Raw genomic sequence first — 20,560 nt, 5'->3', positions numbered from 1 at the left:
AGTTCATTGTACAAAAAAACCCACAGAAATTAAGCTGACTGATATCTAATGCCCATCTTTAAAGATCTGCCACTATGCTTTTCCAGCCTTCCATAGCTTCTGCAAATTCTTTTGAGAATTGTAGAATAAAAAAAGAGTAAAAAAAAAAATGTCCAGCAGAGCTGGTCTTTCCTTGTTACAGCACAAGATCCTACTCCTTTCCCACAGACACCAGTCACACTAGCCACAGTCTGCAGTTGAACTCTTCAGTAAAGAAACATACAAAGCCTGGACTTTTTCCTGGCATCTGTTTGTAATTTTCCCTCTTTGTAGTAAACTAAAAACCTTCCCTTGGCTACCAAGACAAGCTTTGTCTACTCAAGACTACTATTGGAACTAGTATTCAACTAGTATTGGAAATCTGTATGCCTCTATCTATTACAGAACAAGTTACTTAATTTGCTATAAATTTCAAGGTCAACACACAGCTAACACCTTCCTCTTCCATGAAAATAATTGTCTTTGTAAAATATTTACTGTCAAAGTTACAATCTCTACTGGAAAAAGAAGCAGCCAAGAGAGAAATAACTTTGTAAATCACACTTCTGGCTTCCAGAAACTCACTTAAAACACCTAATCAATACAAACAAAAAACCCGGAATTCACTACCCTCACAAGCTTCAGGTACTACAAAGTAGCTGCCTTTTCTGGAACAGAATGAGCTTACCATTATCTTTGGTTTTGGATTGTGCTAGTCTGTGTTGAAAGTTGTCAAATCAATCCAAAAAAGGGTTGTTATAGCAAGCTCCAGATGAAGTGACATTTTACATAATCTGTGTTGCTTGTCTGTTAATGTTAGCTTTATTATTTTCTTTTTTTAGCATTATGTCAAGATGAGATAGTAACGAACTGAAAAGGCAAAGAGGAATGCAGTTGATTGAAAGAAGGGATGGTAATTTCTATTTCAAGAGACAGTTAATTGACAGAAGTCAAGATACTTGACTTCATTCTCATAAATAAAGTCTAGTCACAAAGCCACAGTCACACCTTATTCAAAGCAAAAGATAATAGCAATTGTCAAGCTGATCAAACATTAACATTAGTAGGTAGAGTAAGCCTGAATTTAAGATTTACTGAAAATGGTAATGTGTTCCATCTACGCACCACAGACAAGGCAATAATACATGACAGAGTTTCTAGCCATTGCATATTATTTAGGACAGATACTTGTATATATAATCACGTATATCTAACAAGTTGAGCTACAAAAATTGCATTTGTCTGATGTAACATAATACCATGAAATTTTCCTAGAAATAGCTAGACAAAAGTCTAACAAGTAACAGCCTGCGACACATGTCAAAAACACATTCATGCTAGGAAAGATATCAACTAGTTGAAGACAAAGCCCTTAACTTCCAAAATTGAACACCAAGGGAAAGGCTTGAATTAGATACAGAATCTCTGAAACCTAGCTAAGACAACAGAACCATCTGTGTTCTTCCTACACTTATGACTCTCCCAAAGAAACCAATAGGAAGAACAGGTAAGCTGCAAAACAAACACCCTGCTGGGTTGACGTAGAATTAACATTATCAAATGTAGAACTGGAACAGTTCCTTACTAGTTACACTTAATACAAGAATTACTGTAACTCTTGCAAACATTCAAGTAGAAAATTAAAAACAGAATTTACCTTTGAAGGTCTCAAGTTCCTTCCTGTTGGAGAAAAGCAGAATTAAAAAAAAAAAATTAGAAATACTACATCTAGAACTACAGGAGATATTTTACACGGTTTAAGACTCATTAAAAGATGAAAACCAAAGAATTTTATTATCATCATATAGAAGGGTAATATTACTACTTATGTTTATCTAAAGCAAACAGTATCACAACCTGATTAGAAATTAGGCCACCACCTATTTATAATATGTACAAATATTGCACATTTATATCTAGCCACATAATTTCTAGATGCACTATTGCAAAAATAACCAACACTTCTTTAGGCTTTAGGTATTAAAACATCCATTGCTTAGCAGAGCCTTGCCAATTTATAGCACAGTGAGTAACAATTAAGTGTTCCATTTTCATCAATGCTATTCAAAGTCCTTTTGGCAACAGTGAAGGAGAAAAATTTGCCAGTATCACTCAGTTACAACACACTTTAAAGGCAACAGAGGCATACAGTGACATTCCTCAGAGGAGAGGATTTTAAAGTACAGAAAGTGACAGATAACCCACAATATCCATGTACCAGAAAGCTAAGAAATTAGTCAACAGCAATAGTATCTTTTTTTCCTTCATACCAGGCCACCTTCGACTTCTAGTAGTTAAGCATTTGTGAATGCAAAGGCTATAAAACTAAGAAATATTTTCTCTGTTTTCAAGAAATTGCAAAATGCTCCATTTGCCATCACTACAAAGTAGTGATTTGTCATGAAATTAGAGGCTAAAAAAGAATCAAAGTAATAGCTTAGATAAGGCAGAATGCTGGCCTTTTCCTTACAAAACACTCATTTATAACAAAAAACTTTTCAGTCTGTGCCTTGCAGACTGCGTAGTTAGATTCTGAATTCTGAAAGCAAAATTGATTATAAGAAAAATAAATTTAAAAAAAGACTGAACTAACAGTGGTCCAGATAAATTATGCTATTCACTCTCCATAGACTAAAGCATGCTTCAGTCAGTCCTGAGTCACCTACCATATACACTGTTTCACAATACGTATGCTATATCATAACAACTCCTTCTTCTCCTTATCAGATGATGCAATTCAGCATTTATGCTTGCATCAAGAACAGACAAAACTGTTTCAAGCCTGAAAAAATTTGTTTTCTAAGCAGGACAAAGTATTCTAAAAGAAGCAAGAGAATACATTTACCTCCACATTTTCAGTGAACATGCCCCTTTTGTCACCAAACGTCAAATACAGGTTTTTGAAAGAATGGGTGCTTTACCAGGAAATAAGCTATAGTGTGATTTACAGTAGAGAAGCCTATTAGTTGTAACTTCCCGTGAGTATCTATTTCCCTTCCTGCTTCTCCTCTACCCCTTTCCCAAGCTACTTTCTTCCTTTTTTACCAGCGAAAAAAGCTACTTCACAACACCTATGATTTAAAGGTTCATACTCTCATAAATTTTTTCTACTCTGTGTACTCTAAATATAATTACAAAGTTCTTAAACATCCTCACGAGTTGCACTCCTTATTTTTTAATAATGGTGTACTAGTTGAGAAAACAACAATCACAGGAAATGCTTGTTTTCCACAGACTGAAACAAAACCATACTGAGGAAACATCTTGTGAAAGAAAGAGGAAAAAAAACTATGTTACTTGCACCTAAAATCAGGAGGTCTTATGCTACTTGTCTCCAAAAGGGAAGACAAAACAATTGCTGTCATTGTGTTCAAACAGATAAGCAAATAAGATAGTAATACAGTAAGCAACTGACAGTGATACTCATTGCTTTTGTCTAAAACCCCGGAATTTTCCCTTTCAAAATCCATCAATACTTTCAGGGTTGACGCATTAAGATGCTGTCACTATATCGATATATATAATTAACATTCATTAAGAAAGATGGAAATTAATATTTGACACAAATTTTTTAGAATACATACCTCTGAAAAATTTAAAATATCTACAATTAACATACACAGTAAAAATACAGATTTGGAATTTAGTATCCTCATACCAATTCTGATCCGAAGACTAATGATTCTTTATATTTTAGACAACATGAATGAATCAATTGCATCTTGTGGTTTCTCATAACACTCTTAATAAAACATGTATTTAGAAATATATATTAAAAAACATGTTCATTGAAAATATGCTCTGCATCAGCAACATGGAGGAATTTTTTTTTTATTTAATCAAGTTATCAAAATAAAAGCTTGAAGTTTTTAGATTTTAATCCTAAATCTCATTCATCATCAGCTTTGGTAAGAAACAGACACTAAACTGAAAGTGGAAAGGAGACTATGACTTGTAAAGCCACTGGAAAAACAGATGGCTTAAGATTATATTGAGTACATTTTCTAGATATGTGATTACAAAGTTCTAGACAGATGTACAGGAAAAAAGTGTATTACAAAGTACTACATTTCTCCTCCCCTTTGCAAGTAAATAAATATTTTTGCATTTATTGATAAAATGTCAGGAAGAAGATCCCTCCCACATCTTCTCCATGAATTTAGAGACAAAATGTCATCTGCAGAAGTAAATACATTGAACTCACATTAAGGAGGAAACTATGTATTTGAAACATAGACTCTATAAAAGAAAAAGCAGTTAGCCTGGGTTATGAGTAATTAAAAAAGATTAAACTGAAAAGAGTTTTGGAAAAAACTCATCTTCAAAACAAGGTTAAAAGGCAAACAGGAAGAAAAACTTGCATTGGAAGTAGGCCTGGATGAGTAGCTAGGACTGCTGCCTCTTACTATTTTATCTTGCCATATTAAATTATCAGCTTTGATGCTATATATTACATTTTTCTATTTGTTTTTCTTTTAAGTTGTTCATTCTTTGAGATCATTTTTCACATTAGGTTTATACAAAAGCTACAGCAGCAGAGCTCAGCCTTTGATGGATAGCTTACTAACAACATCATACTCGAAGACAAAACTGCAGTAGAATGAATCATCTCAGCAGAAGAGTTCTGTCAACTGCTTCAGCTCAAAAGCTTATTACACTATACATGTTTTCTGCAGGAAAAGGCTAGCCTTCCCTTTTACCCCGTTTGTCTACCTAGTTTAAGACAATTGAAAGCTTCCACAGAGAAACACTCCTGGATTTCACAGAGTTTTCATCCAAAAAAAATTCATGCGCTTACACAGATGGATGAGATAATCCTTTCCATTATTATTAGAAAGAAAACACACACGTGCCTTGCCCCTCGCCTCACTACACCCGAAGGCTCTTGAAGCCCAGTGTGGGCTGCTCAGCATCAATCCAGGATTAAAAGAACTCCCATGCTGAGTCTAACCACTAATAATACAACCTACTATTTGGCATCAGACTATATGCTCTTTTACTTTTAGCTACTAAATTTTAGGTTAGTGCCAACAAATCTGGCTAAACAAATAGGAATATTCTTTACTTTTTTATAGTTAATGGTAAGCTTTCAGAAGAAAGGACTTAATAGTTGTATTATAATATAATATAAATACCTCCTATCAGTGAACGATGAAGTTTAATACCACTGAGCAAGAAAAAAAGGCTAAAATAACAGGCTAAAGGCTAAAATAATCAGACTATAAAGGCAGGGAGGCACTTTAAAAGTAATCTTGTTCTGTGTGCAGTGCAACCTATGAAGCCCAGCTTCCTTCCTGAGAGGCAAGAGGCTATACAGGCCCCATCTACACTGGAGTTATGCCCATGAAAACCATTTGGCCACACACATATAGGTAATAGTTTTCATCTCTCCAGTCGCTTGTTTTCATAAAATAGATGGGGGGCTTAATTACTCTCTGAAATTCTATATCCTTCAAATTCAGTTGAAAACAGCCAACACAACAGCAGCAAGCAAAAGGCAACAACTGTCAGTGAAACCCTAATTGCATAAGCCTGGTTGCCTACTTCTTTAAGATAATGCTTAAGTCAGGACAAAGATGATATTCAGGTATATTTTAATGCTAGCATAAGAGATACACTAAGCAGATTCTCAGTCCCTTCTGAGCCTAATGGACACAGGTAAACCTGACTACAAACCCCTCTATGCACCATGTCTAAAAAGGCACAGCTGATAATGTCTCATGGTTCAAAATAACCTAAAGAAATTAAATCAAAGCATTGTTAATGCAAGAGATGCCATAGAGAACTTCTCTGAAATATCTCATCAAAAAAGACCTGAGCCACAGTTATAGAGGAAAAGGATATATATAGACACTGAAAAAATACAATACTCCATTTTAGTCTGAAGAATACCTTTTATACAATTTTTTATTTGCAAGAAGTACAATGAATTCCAAAGCGAATTAAAACTGTAGTGCCTTGAAGCTCTGTTGAGACAGGATGTGTCTTTTGAATAATTTACCTGGCACGTTCTAATGATCATGTGGTCAGTGGTCTCAACTTCTTCATTTACAGAAAAGTTGAGCTTCAGGGTTTGTGGTGTGAAAATATAATTTTGAAGACAACAGGTGAAACAAACTGTCTGCAATATATAACTAGTCCCACAGAGTAACTGACATGACCAGAACTTAGACAAATAGTTAGAAGGTAAATACAAAGTCCTAATTATCTTCCCACTTCCCTCAGGCTTTTCATTGCACTGCTGAATTAACCCTGCTTTAATCACTGGGCAGAAGAGATGGACACTAGCAAGAAGATTATATTGGTTATCACTGATAAACAAAAATAAATCCAGAAAGAGGAATATGCGAGGAGAAGGAGAACCATTCTGCTTTAAGTTACTGAGATCAATGGGAATTTAGTTTGTTCAACAAAAGTAAGACAAAGTTCTCAGGTTTTACAGTACCTTGCAAAGGGCTGTAACACTAAGATCAATTTTCTGAATGTAACAAAACACCAGGGAATTCAGTTAAATATCTAGAGACCACAGAAACACCACATTCTTTACAATGATGCCAGCAGCCAGAATTGACAGTTCCATATTTTATCTTCAAGAAAAGAATAGGCAGGTAAGAAAGTTACAAAGTCATAAATGTCAGGAATGATTTTATAACACTATCTCCGAAAGTAACAGCCAATAAATTCAAACTACTAGACCCATGCATAAACAAAAGATAATTTCAAAACAGCATATGGATGGTAAAAGTTGAGGACTAAATTAGAAAGATTTTACAATGAAATGTGCTTATAAATGTTGAGTTGTAAATGCTACTTACAAACAAAAATTATCATCTAAAAGTATAGCTGCTTATGTGCAATTTAATTTAAAAGTATTTCTGGCACCTAACATGATCCAAAACAAAACCTGAAAAATACCGCATTTCACGTTTCATGTCTGGTACAGTTAATTTTTCAAATGATATAAAAAAACAATTTCCTTCCATAGCCTAATCCAAGCATTAGTAAGCTAAAAAGCCAAGAAAGGGACTTTCCTCTGGATATCATCAGCAAAAACCAAAGAGAACTTGCACCACTTGCATGGTGTGCAAAAGTAATGAAGTACTTTCTTGTGTACTTAGGATTTGTATTTATGACAATGACACAAAAATGTTTTCCCTCCCCCAGATTCCTTGAGCACCCTTTTCAGATCACTTAGGGCAACCAGTACTTTAAAATACCTTTGAGACTGAAGTAGAGAAAAATCAATAAAAACTAAAAGTACTACTAAAAAACCTGGAATTAAGCAGCAGGTAAAGTTTTATATATATTTGAAGAAACACTGAAGACAGGTCAGGATTCTTCACCATCAGTGTGAAATTTTATCCAGTAGAAGAGAGAAGCAAAGAACTAGGGAATTTAGATAATGTTGCAATGGAGATTTTTTTGCTCCTATACTCAAATTCAGCTACAAAAGTAGCTGAAGTCTTTCCATGTCTTCCAGCAAAACTTCTACATCAACTTCATTCCAGAAGATGGAACAGATCAAAGCAAAATTTTGTAACAGAAATTGCAAACATTAACTGGTAATCAAGCTAATAAATACAACTGAAAACAAATACTACCCTAATATACTCAGCAGTTTCAGGGTACAGTGAAAGCATTTCTCTTTGGATGTTTCAAAAAAAGAAACAAATATTTATCTTGATGAAGAACACTGGGGGTCACCTTTCAGGTGCTATCATTCAGAAAAACAGTAAAAATAAGGGAGATGGCATTAAAAACGAAAGAAAATGGTAGAAGTGAAATCATTAAAAGCAACCAAGTGTTCTGTCCTCTGCCAAGAGACTGATACAGGCCGTTTAGCATTGGAACTATTCCAAACTGGAATCTGAAATGCAAAATAAATTTCTAGCTCCCTCTAAAAGCTTATGCCTTTAGATGCAAGATGTTGCACGGGACTCAGTTCTTACATTTTTGCTTTCATCCTGTTGCTACCCAAAAAAGGGGACAGTTTTTAAATTGATTTTTTAAAAAAACTTTTATCTTAGCATGCAATGTCATTGGATCACTAAAAGATACACATATCAGTACAATTTATTTATTTTTATCATAAAACCAAAGCTTGGGAATCAAAGCTTAAAGCTGAAATTTAAAAGAAATTTAAGAGAAGCTACAAACAACTACAAGGTACAAAGAAATCTGAGAAGCTTAAAGGAAATTTAAGAGAAGCTGAAGTTTAAGACAAGGTACAAACAACTCCACCATCAAAAGCCACCTTCCACCATCAACTCCACCATCTTTAGTCTTTCCTAGAAAGGAAAAGGGTTCATGCAAACCTGTTTCTGGTAAACAGCTGCACAACAAAATCCAGACCTCCTTTTAACTTGGCCATCAATTTCCCCATAAGCATTAAAAAAGTTTACATTACTCAAAAACTGGCCAAACTTTATTCACTAAGTGACATATAATACACCACAAGTCCACAAAACCAAAAAAGTAAAAAAAGCCAGTAACCCTATATACACTCTACATAAAATGCTGAATGTGCTTCCACACAGCATGAATGAAATTGTGACAGGTAGAAGTTACAACTTGTACCACTTCAGGCATCCTCAATGCATCCCTTTGACACAGGAATGTAAAATCTCCCTCACAGAAGTGTTGTCAATAAATGTATTTAACACTTTTTTTTTTTGGAACAATTTCTAAACAAATTGGTTTTGGATGTAAGTGAAAAGGAATTATTAAAGATCTCAGGAAAATAACTCATAATGAAGACAGAATTTATCAGGAGGCACAGTACCTTGCTCAAAAGCAGAGAATGGATTTCAGTGTGGTAATGACAAACACCTAAGTCCTGTTCTCCTGCCACTAGCCACAATGAATTAATTACTTTGATAAATAATGCAGTTTTGAGGTGAGGGAGAGTAAAAAATGATAATTAAGGCAGCCCAAAACCATTTGTTTCTAGTATTGGTACAATAAATCTGGGCAAAGAATGCCTGGTACTAACAGACTGACAGAATTTGGGGATTATGCCCAGTAGCCAGCACTACATAAAAGGTAGAGAAAAGTTATGCAGGATTGACATAGTGTTTAACATTTTTTAGAAAACATCAGTAAAAGGTGCTGTACAATGCAGAGGATCCAACACAAACATTCAGTCTTTAATCACAGGTCATAAAAGCCAAAAAGACAAAGTTTTTTATATGCTTATTCAAAAGAAAACAAAACTATAAGGAGAAGTACACAACAAACCTCTTTATTACAATGTCATTGTCTCTCTGCATCCAGCAAAGACCACCACCAAAGAAGGGCAAAATTAAATCAACTTAAAAGTGACAGAAATTATACTGCACACTCACACTTTGCAAATAATATAAAAAACTGCCAGAAACCCTACAATCTCTTGATCTGCTATATATTCAGTCTGCCCAATGTTTTCAAACACTTGGAGCACTGATGGGAGTCAAACTCACCAATAATGAACCAGCAGGCTCCTTAAGGTTTGATGCATGCAAAATACTGCACTGCAAATGTTCTTGCAAACAAAAGAAAGCTCAGAACCCTAAAATTACACAAAAGGAAGCATAATTATCAAGGGAACTTTTCCAAAGCTTGTGCAAACCCAGATTTTCAGGATCAATAGGAATTCTCATTCCGTGTGTCTGTCCAAAGAAGTGCAATAACTGATGGCCATAAAATGAATTCCATCAAGTCATCACCTTGAAAACACTTGCTACTGATTGTGCTGTATGCAAACTCATGAACAGCAGGATGGACAACCTCTCTGCAGTGTGAACTCTGCTTTGAGCACAGAAACTTACAGTTATACAATTAATGCCTAATGAAAACTCAAAGCCAGTCATCCACTGCATATCTACCATGAAAGCTGTCCTGGAGATAATAAAAGTTCTGCATCCACCCTTGCAAAATCATTACTTATGTACCCAAGTACAGAGGTATAGCAACTGAAAATCTATACCACCAGAAGACTGATCAAGAATAGGGCATGAAAACTTTGATGAAAATTTTGATGAGAATTATGAAACATGTAGCTAAGAGTCTTAGAAATAATGCACAATAATGTTGGAAGGAAAAAATACACTTGTTTGAAACATTTTATACATAAAAAATAAACCATTGTTGCAAAAGTTAATTTGGCAAATTACATGTAAAGCTTAAAAGGGTTATGAAGGTACAATTTAAATTTATCACTGCCATATGGGAGAGAGTCATCACTGAAGATGATGTACTACTGTACAAAGTACTGTTCTAGCTTATCACTTGGGGAACGAAACAGGCTCTAAACAAGATCTACAGACATAAATCTTCTTTTAGGCAACACAATTTTGTATGGCAGTGTATTACCCATTCCATCTTCTCTCTTTTGACCCTGATAAAAAAAAATAATTTAGTTTAAATAAGATCAAAAAAAATGGCAGCTTTTTACAGTGATACTGCAGGAGGTAAAGATAATATTTGAAAGCAAAACATAGCAAAAAAACCCCCAAAAATATTTTTGTATGTTAGTGAATAAATAACCATTAATTGACCCAAGTTAGAAGGAACTTTTTCAAAAAACAGACTAGTCTGAATTGTCTAAAGTTTTTTGTATTTACTTTTTGAATGTTTATGTTGGCCAGGCATAACATAAGTCACTGTATCTAACTCTAACTGCAACAATCCTCACTGTCCCTTATGTTCCCAAAGCAATTAGAAAGAGGGATAAAACCAACAGAAGACCCTACAGAAGAAATGAACTTAACAGTGGTAACTGATTAAGACATTTTCTTACATACACTAATCTACACAATGCAACTTCTGTAAATTTTATACCCTTCTGAATGAGAAAGTAAATCAAACACTCTTCTCCTCCAGAAGCACAAACCCACCATCATGGCACGGCAATGCATCTAATAAACATTATGACAATCTGTCCAACTCCTCATCTGCTGTACTAATTACCAAAGCATGGGGTTACACATTATTTGAAAACAAATAAACCTTTAAAATACAAAAATTAGGAATGAATATACATTTTAAGAACATATTTTCTCTTCAGGTAAAGCATTTCTTTACATCTCACCAGAAAGAAAAAAAAAATAGTCCCACTAAGGTTTGCAAAAAACATTCATCTGTTGAAGTATACCCTAGGCATCAGAGTATACTTCAGACTCAGGATTTTAGATTTCTTCATTCATTTTCCTTCTATGTCTGTTCTCAAGGCAGACAAGTACTAAAAACCAGAAAGGATTCTTAAACAAGACATCCTAAAAAATAGATAGATAACTATCTTTAAAGTCAAATGACACACAGTAACATGTATTCACACATGTCCAGTGACAAGGACTCTTTGCTATCTCCAATGTATTCCTACAGAATGTTGCAGTTGGGCAGCTTCTTTTAACTGGTAAAATAACCAGTTGTATTTTTTCAAAAAATGGTGATCTGTCTGAAATGGATACAAATAGTACTAAGAACTTCATAGGAAGTACAGCTTCAGGACAGAAGCATTTTGTCTTGCGCCATAAGCCTGCAATTTGGTGCACATAAAAATCAGCACAAAGAAGTGAGCTTCTGACAATGCTTCCTAAAGGACACAATGCAGTGCCTTGGGAATGCAAGGACTACCATAGGAGACTGGAGTGATACAAGGAATTCTCTGCAGTCGGAAACAGTACATTCTCAGTAGGAGGATGAAGGGAAGGGAAGAAGAATTGTGCTTGATTGAGAAAAGGACAGGAAACAAAAGAGCATGGTTTAATGCTAACATCCATACAAACAATTGCAGCAAGACTAACTAGAGAAAACAAGGGTGAAATCTGGACTTCATACAATACTCATACCTGGATCAATGGATTTAAAAACAAAAAATACTAAAAATCCAGAGATAAACACACAGAAAAACAACCAGTCCCCGCAAACAGCACGCTTAAAAATATATTGTGGAAAACACCTTGGATTGAATCTACTTTGAAACTAGTACTCAACACAATGACAAAAGGGAAAAAATTGATCTGTTTGAACCGAAATAAAGTTGCTCTATTTAGTAGGGAGACCTATTTCCGAAAATCAGTTCCCATAGTTACCATAAGCTGCATTTCAAAGGTTTAACGTTGACCTAAAGCACTTCTAAATCTTTCATATAGGAAGATTTTTCAAAAGACTTGAAATACATGAGCTTCTAGCGTAAGCTCTGCAGTGACTTTAAAATAAAATTACTTTTTGTTACATGCTTAAAATAACCCCAGTTTCTAGAGTTTGTGTTCATCTCAGTTTTCACCCCTATATCGTCAAAACACAGGAAAAACTTGGGGTTTTTTTACACAAAACCACTTACCCCCAGAAAATAATTCTTGTGTTAAAGAGAGAGCATAGACTCCTGAACCCCTACTTCATGCTTTCAATAGCTGGTATCACAGTAAAAACCCCAAACACTAAAGAGAGGAAGACAGGATATGAGTTCCAAACATACATAACAAATCACACTCACATTAAGTTAACTGGCCGTTCATTCTTCAAGTATCTACATTGGCAAGTGTCCTAGTAATGAGCTAGCAGTTAATTTCTTACCTAAATAAATACAGTGGTAATGATCAACCAGAAATTACCTGCATTTTTCCTGTTTTGTCTAGATCTGACCAAACGTAATCAGCTTGTAATTACGTTAAGTAGTTTGCTTAGCATTCTATTTATAAAACTGATTAGATGCTGCTAAGCAGAGCAGGCAACAGTTTAACACTTTATTTTGATGCTGAAGGCAGAGGCTAGGGGAGGGGGAGAGGAAGCAAGAACAAACAAAACTCAGAAAACTTCAGAAATATTACTATATTTTAGGTGGTACAAATCTGTTGCTTTATGCAAATTTTAAATTTGTGTGTTATTTGGTTAAACAGCACACATTTTGAATTTTGAAAATATTATTATTAAATATTTAATTATTTAAATAGGTCTGAACAAGTGAATATTCAGCCATACTGACTAGTGTTGACTCTTCCTGGAAAGACAGAAAATGGCGTTGCCCTGGCTTGGGAAAGAGAAAACCCAGGCTGCAGGAAGACCACTGCGAGGCCCTGGCCCGAGATCAAGCTAACTGAACGGGATGTGAAAAACTAAAGGTTATGACATGAGAAATTGCTAGATGTGACAGATAACACATCTAGCTATGACAAAAGCTACAGAGAGCACCAAGAGGGATGGATGGATTTCTCAGCTGGTTAACAGGGAGTTAGGTGAGAAACAGCCGAACTTCACAGAAAATTGAAGAGGGACCTTTAAGGTATTGGGGACCTTCTGGGTCTGCAGACTGCAACACCAGCAGTACATCAGTAACCACAACACCATAGAAGGCCAAGATTCCCTATATAACGGTATCAGAAATAGCAAATTTGAATATCAAAACCAGGATCAATAGGGAAAAGTAATTAGGGTGGATTGTTTATTTGGAAGGAGACGGATTTTTTTTAAAAAAAAAAAAAAAAAAGAGCTACAAGGATAGCAAAAGGAGGATGAAGAAAAAGGAAAATGGATAAGCTATGCAAAATGTGACCAGAGCTGTCTGCCCTTGATCACCACATCCTAATGAGGACCATAAACCGAACCAGCTGTTCTGACCACACCACATGAGTCAAACTTGCTTCAACAACCAAGAGAAGCAAGGAGGGTGCCTAGAGTGGTGCTTCCTCTGACTAACAGAAGGACACCTGGTTGGACAGATGAAGTAACCTGGTTATCCCCATGTCAGTGCTGGCTCCAGGTCTGTCAGCATCCACATCTACCCACCACTCCCTAACACAGGTCTGTCAGAGACTGTTGAATTGCTTCAATTTAATTAATTTCCTCATTTATATAATGGACTTAATACTGCTTTTATTATCTCCTTCAGTAAGGTTATTTTTGGCACTGCCAGTAACAAAAACAAGAAAGTCGACATTTTAAGTTAAGCTTTTAATATTTATCTCTTGCTACTTTATATTTTAGGTAAACATGAAGATCAAGAGTTGGATGTTCTGACTTTTCACACATACTGCTACAAGTTGAACTTTGATTCCAAGCAGTAATGCCCTGTTTTTGCAAGTAAGAGAATAGCAGGAGGTTAACACCTTTCATACAGAGCGAAAGGTACTCATAGGATAGGATAGAACTGTAAGTAAGATAGAGGAAAATACAGTTCTAACTTTACAGGTACCTGGGGAAAAAAAGAAATTCAAAAAACAGGGCAAGGGATTAAAAGAAACAACAATTTATCAGTGCTTGTTAACAATAGCCCTTACTCAAATTGTTTGTAGAGAATAATAAACACAACTTCATCTTAACAAAAATGTAGTGATAACTTTCCAGACACACACACTCTTTGTTCGTCACCAAGAGTTAGACCGACATTCAATGAATAATTACAAATACGCAACTTTCCGTCAAAGATTACTGTTTCTTTAAAAGATGAAAATAAAAGGAATTATATTATATACAGAAAAAAGAAATCACAAAAGGCTTATATTTTATGCTAATTTATATTTATAGCAATTGTTTCATTTACCTTTTTGTTTTCTTGTAGTTTTCCAGCTGTAATGTCTGCATACATTTGTATCTTTCCAACTCACACTGTTCACATAGGTCCTCAAGACACAATAGATGATTCTCCATTTCCTCAAAGTTTGCCTCTAGCTGGGCTATAAGAAATATTTATATTAATATCAAATTGTATCAACAGATGGACAACTCACCTGAACAGAAACAGGAATTCATAAAGGTACATAATTAACACGGTAATAATTACACATACATAAATGGCTCAGAAAGATAAATCTCAGTCCACATTACATAGTAAAGACTGACAGCAGAGCCACATTAAAGGAGATCTATCTGAGGTTCCCTTTGTAGTAAAATTCTGAAACACTGCATTTGCCTCAACATCTTGGTCTCACAGGCTTGTGGTCTATACTTCAGGAAAAGAAGCATCCAAAACTCCTAATTTAATTTTGCTTCTTGGGCAGACTGTCAGTTTAGCCCTTCCTGTCTGGTACCCATCTGAGGAATAAAGCTGTGCTGATCAAAACCAGTACTAACCTTAAATTATTCAAATGAAGCAAAAGTAAAGCAGAGAGTAAGTAAAGAATTTTAACTTTTACATGAACTTGTGATAACATAAAAGAACATAGACTTTGAAAATTTACTCTGAAGACAGACCCTTTACCAATCGGCAAATCTCTGGATTTAGCTATTTTACATACCCATGCAATTAAAAACATGCAAAACCTCTTTATCTCCTAACTGTAATTGCTCAGTCTCAACTTAAAAAAAGTTTTTGCCTATGAAAAGCCCTGAAAAACCTGATCTTATCTCATAGCTCCCCCTGTTTTGAGTAGAAATTTGGACTACAGAACTCCTGCCATCCCTTCTGACCTGAATTATCCCATGTGAATCTTGTATCAAAGAATCACTCTCCCTGTGAGTGACATGTTGAACTCCATGTCCCTCCTCAGGATCTGAAAGTGGAAAAACTACTTTCCCAAACTCTAACCAGTTAGTCACTCTAGGATGAAGCTGTGTGAATACAGGACACCCTTTTGCCAGGACTTCTCCTATACCAGAGGGAAGGTAAATTGCAGGAGGAAGAATAAATCACATTTTTACAAACAAAATAGCAACCAAAGAATAGAATGGAGTTTGCAGTTCAGACAGATACACTAACCCGTTACAGTGTATGAACTTGATTGTTCACGCAAAGAACTACACAGATGATGGAATGAAATAGCAGAAAACCTAAAGCAACTCTGAGTTTTGGCAAATGGCTGTGTTTCACCTTTTCCTGTAACAGACAGAAGCAATCTTCATAAAGCTAGACAATAACTATTAAGTTTAAGGTAAAAAAAGGCGATTTAAAGTTAATGTGTTTTGGATGCTCAAAAGAAGGTAAACAGCAAGCTGAAGGCATTAGTCAAATCTTCAATTCTGGATTGGTCATTGTACCTGGAGCCTATCTTGAAGTATACAAAATTACAATTTTCTTAGCCATTACCCAGTTAGAAATTGCTATCCTAGTGGTCCCTCTGGAAAAGCAAAAGTTAAGACCTCGTAAACAAATTTCCTAGCATGCATATTCATATGTTCAGCTCTAACTATTTAGTAAGATTTTTTTTAGTCCCTAACAAGTAAGGAACTGCTCCACAACAATCAGAAAGGGAAACATGAATCATATAATCAGTAAAGATTTCCTTAAATTATTTATCTGTATACAGATCACTGCGGGGGGAGAGAATGGGGAAAAAAAAAAAGGCAGTTGACAATGTGGAAACAAGTTTGAGGAAAAAAAATGTTTTCAGTTCTACAGATTGTGATGTGGAACATCCGTTGTGTTTACCACACACTCAACTTTCACAAAATCCAGATGTATTCAAGGGCAATATCATGACTACAATTACAACTGGTGGTCTCTTTTTGCTTAAGAAATGGACTTTTCTGAGTGCATTAAAACCGAAATGTCTGTATTATGCTATCTTGCTTTTCAGAATAATTGCTCACTTACTAATTTGCAAAATTCACAAACACAGCAGGGCTCAAGATAATTTAGTAAGGTACCTATCAACCACTGTTTTTTCCACTTAAAAAACCCACCACCTGCTTTGCTGTACTTGCTATTGAAATAATATTAAAAGACAACAACAAAGAACAGGAAAATAAAGAGGATGAAGAAAAGTGAATTCTAGAGGGCAAGTGATTCCTAGCGCTAGCGTTTGAGCAGCCTCTAGTGGGAACTGCAGAAAACACTGTCCTCCTGAAGAACAGAAATGAACACTTAAGATGCCTCCAGAAGACAACAATCCCACTTCACTGCAACACAGGTTTCAGAATTTTTCTTTCTGAAGTGAAAGACAACGTAGTTGCTTTTCACAAAAATAGTTGAAGACTAGCTCCATAGCAATAGCACCAGCTATGACTGTGAATTAACATCTCTCCTACCCAAGTAAGAATGTATGCACTGTGCATTAAAAGGAAGTTCCAAAGCCACATATTTAATCAATCTGAAACTTAAACCATAATGCTTTGAACAGCTCTTATCTATATTCACAGATAAATAAGATCATACTTTTAAAAAGGTATTTAGCAAAAATAAGAAATTTAGAAATCAATTTCCAGTTTATAGTTCAAGTTGGCACCTAGAATGAATCTGCCCCAGAAAGCCTGCTAATGTTTTTAAAAATACCTGCTAAACTACTACTTCTTTTCTAGCCCTTCAAGAAATCCCACAACCACATGGTCAGGCAACAGTCACCATCTCACTCTGAAACAGCAATGCTATGAAGGAGAAAAACATCTCCTCCTTTTAATATTTTTAAGGAGGCTAGGAAAAAAATCCATTGTGCCTTTAGATTATGAATTTTCCTGTATAGTAATATGCCACACTTGGTAGAGATAATATTTTTTTATTAGATAGCTGAAAAAATAACTTGTTCTTCAGGTGACATCATTTCCATTATATTAGCTTGCCTGTACTTCTTACACTATCACAGGTACAACACTATTAAAAGTTCTACTTCTTGGTTTTAATTTCTTTGAAGTACGTTAATGTTTGATCAGACGACATTAGATTGAATTATCTTCCATCAGTGTACGATGTTTAGCAGCTATTCAGGTATCAGAGTATTTATCTAGAACCCAAGAATCACAAAAAACAATTTTATTCCTGAAAACACATTCTTTCTACAGTTTAGTTAATTTAAATTTACTACATAAATTTTCTTTTAACTGAAACCTATGTAACCTGTAGTTCTGCAGTAGTACAAAAATTATCAGAAGAGCTAAATGACAGCTGTGTATCAGAAAATATTACAGTTTTCAATTTTTCATACTGTAACATTAAATGCAGCCTTCCTGCACTGTCCCAGTCACCAAAACAACAGGAGCCACCAAGGAGTATGAAAGAAATTTTTACAAAGTCAATTTGTTTTCTGACTAAAAGCCAAAAAGGCAGAAAACAGAAAGGGTGGAAACAATTGCATCAGAGAAATTCTCTCTTCCCCTAGGTCAGACAGGGACACAGGTTACTAAACTTAAAATAAAATGAGCAGTGAAAGACATATATATTCAGGAAGAGCTCAATTCAGCTGCAACACTTGAAAAAAATTCTTTACATAATTACAGTTCTACTAGTGCTCAATTTTGATTTGTTTCTAAAGAAAAGATATTAAGCCCAGCTAGTACCATACCACTCACATGAAGCTAAAGTAAGTTCTTTGCTGAAACTACATAGCAAGAATACTAGGATGTTTTTCCTTCTGTATTCAAGCAGAAAATGGTATTAATGAAAAAAGACTTTATCATCACTGTGACCTTACATTTCACAAGTTTTACTACATTTCCTTAATGTCTGAAGAGGCCATTAAAAATACTTTAATCCCACTTCTGAAATAAAGGATACATGTCCTTTTTTTTTTTCCTTCTATGCAAAATACTTGTGCTTCTCTGAACAAAATGGATTTAATTTTGCAAAGCTAGAAAATGGCAACTGCAAAACTTGGCACACAATCTGAAAATAAAGCATGTCCTTCTGATCAAGATATAAACAAGGATATCTCCCCTAAGCAATGTGAAAAGTTTCTGTTTTCCTAATGGATTTACAGACTCATCTTACCCATACTTGGAAAAAAAAATTTATTAAAGATTAGGAAGCAATGGCTTTTATCTCTGTGAATATATACCCACCTTTTTCTTCCCAGTCTGGCCAGTCTAAATATTTTCACACTATATTGGATCTGTCATCTACATTCATGACCAGCCTTTCTGAAAACACTATGAAATTAATGTCTAACATTAGATGTTTAAAAAAAAAAAAAAAGGTGAAAATTGGATCAAGGTTTGTATGCATTCAATTGCTGAAATCAAAACGGATATTTGAGCAAAATGCCACTCCTCAAACATGAGGCATATTTCATACTAAGACAAGTATGTCAGATACTGGCAAGCAGATATTTTCTACAACATCTCAAATAACAATTGGCTTAAGTGATGATTCAAATTCTGGACTTTGAGAGGGCAGTAACTGTCCTTTTCACTTTTACCTGAGAGTAATTTTTTTTTTCAAGGTTTTAAACAGCAGCTACAAGACATTGCATAATACAATAAATTTATCAAATAAAGACATAGCCTTTTTACCTGGAGGGATGACTGATAATGCGAGTACCTAAAGGACTTTATAAAAGCGCTAATGAAAATGTGTCTTGTAATAATACACAGCAAAAGCTGAATGAAGAATCTGTACATGACTCATACCAATTTTAAGTAGGTCACTAAAAAGCTCATTTCCATTATCTGAAACTTCTTTTATCAAAGGCAGCCAGGATTCCCTATCTACTTTCAAAATAAAAGCATTAATGTATTTATTAAAAGCATATCATGTCACAACACAGAACCGTTACTTTTCTGAAATGATGAAGATTAGCCAAATTACATCTTGAATGCACAACTCAGCACACAGCAGTTTATAATACTATATTCACATTTTTTTTTACAGAATGTTTCACTTGTATTTAAAATTCACAGCCACAGTATTAAAGATCTCTTGGAAAACTGAATACAGTTGACATTTATAAAAAGCATAGTTCAGAGTTATAAAAACTAAAAACAGCGAGCAGAGTATCACAACAAATTTCTGGTAAATCACTTCCAGAAGTGTAGATGTTGAATTTGGTACAAATTATACCTTTGTCTTCAAATAGACTCTATAAAACTTACCAGAAAAAAACAATTCCAAAAAACTCACAGTGGCTAGTAGGAACTAATAAAAACCTTTAGATGAATTGACTGAAATCTGACATATGAGGTAAGACTAGAAGATTTGGTTCAAATCTCGCAACCTTAGCAGTAGAGTTCAAAAATCATTAGCTTCCCTGGGCACACTGGTTAATGCTTCCTTAAATCCTGCTTGTACAGTATCAAAAATATTCTAGAGACAGTGAGCCTTCTCCAAGTCTACAATCAGGGTGAGATTAATTCTGGTTCATAAAACTATAATATTAGGGATGGGAAGGTAACCCTAATTCATGAGGATTTATAGCATTTGCAGTTATGAACTATAAAGACAATTCCACTACGTTTTATTATATTGTTTATCTTTGGTCTATCAGTGGACTGCATCATTTTGTGCATGATATTAAAATCAGTATTTAAATAAGTCATTATTTGAATTGATATTTCCTTAGAAAATAATTGAGCTTTTCAAAAAGCCAACATTAAATGCTTACCACACATGATAAAGCCTTACTAAATAAGGTGGTATAAGAATATTGTAATAAAAAATGAAATATATTTCTTGGTTCAGAAAGAAATAGCAAAGTTATTAGCAACCTGTCTAGGAACAAAAGCTGATTTGTGCACATCCACTGACCACAGAATGAGAAATTAACCTTTGAACACAGAAAAGAAACCTCCTTTTCTTCACATCCGGTGCCAGCACACAAATCCAGCCCACCCCACAAAAAACAAGAGCTCATTACATGAAGAATTTCTGCATAATTCCCAGCTGGTGTAGGAATAGTGCAGGCAGACTCCCTGGGGAACTTAG

The 20,560-nt window shown here is 34.9% G+C and overlaps 1 protein-coding gene across 4 annotated transcripts in view; it reads right to left on the bottom strand.

The window, feature by feature from the left end:
- DTNBP1 (dystrobrevin binding protein 1) overlaps positions 1–20,560 on the bottom strand; it is a 70,118-nt gene that overhangs the window by 37,241 nt on the left and 12,317 nt on the right. For all 4 annotated transcript variants that reach the window (XM_074828958.1, XM_074828985.1, XM_074828968.1 and 1 more), the window contains exons 6-7: positions 14,537–14,669; positions 1,676–1,698 (exon numbers count right to left, since the gene is read on the bottom strand). In XM_074828958.1, coding sequence (XP_074685059.1) covers positions 1,676–1,698; positions 14,537–14,669 — 156 coding nt within the window. The remainder of the gene's footprint in view (positions 1–1,675; positions 1,699–14,536; positions 14,670–20,560) is intronic.

Source organism: Strix aluco, chromosome 1, assembly GCF_031877795.1.
Source record: "Strix aluco isolate bStrAlu1 chromosome 1, bStrAlu1.hap1, whole genome shotgun sequence".
Classification (NCBI taxonomy): Eukaryota; Metazoa; Chordata; class Aves; order Strigiformes; family Strigidae; genus Strix; species Strix aluco.
Note: the sequence above shows the minus strand (reverse complement) of the source record. Positions and strands in the feature narration are given on the sequence as shown.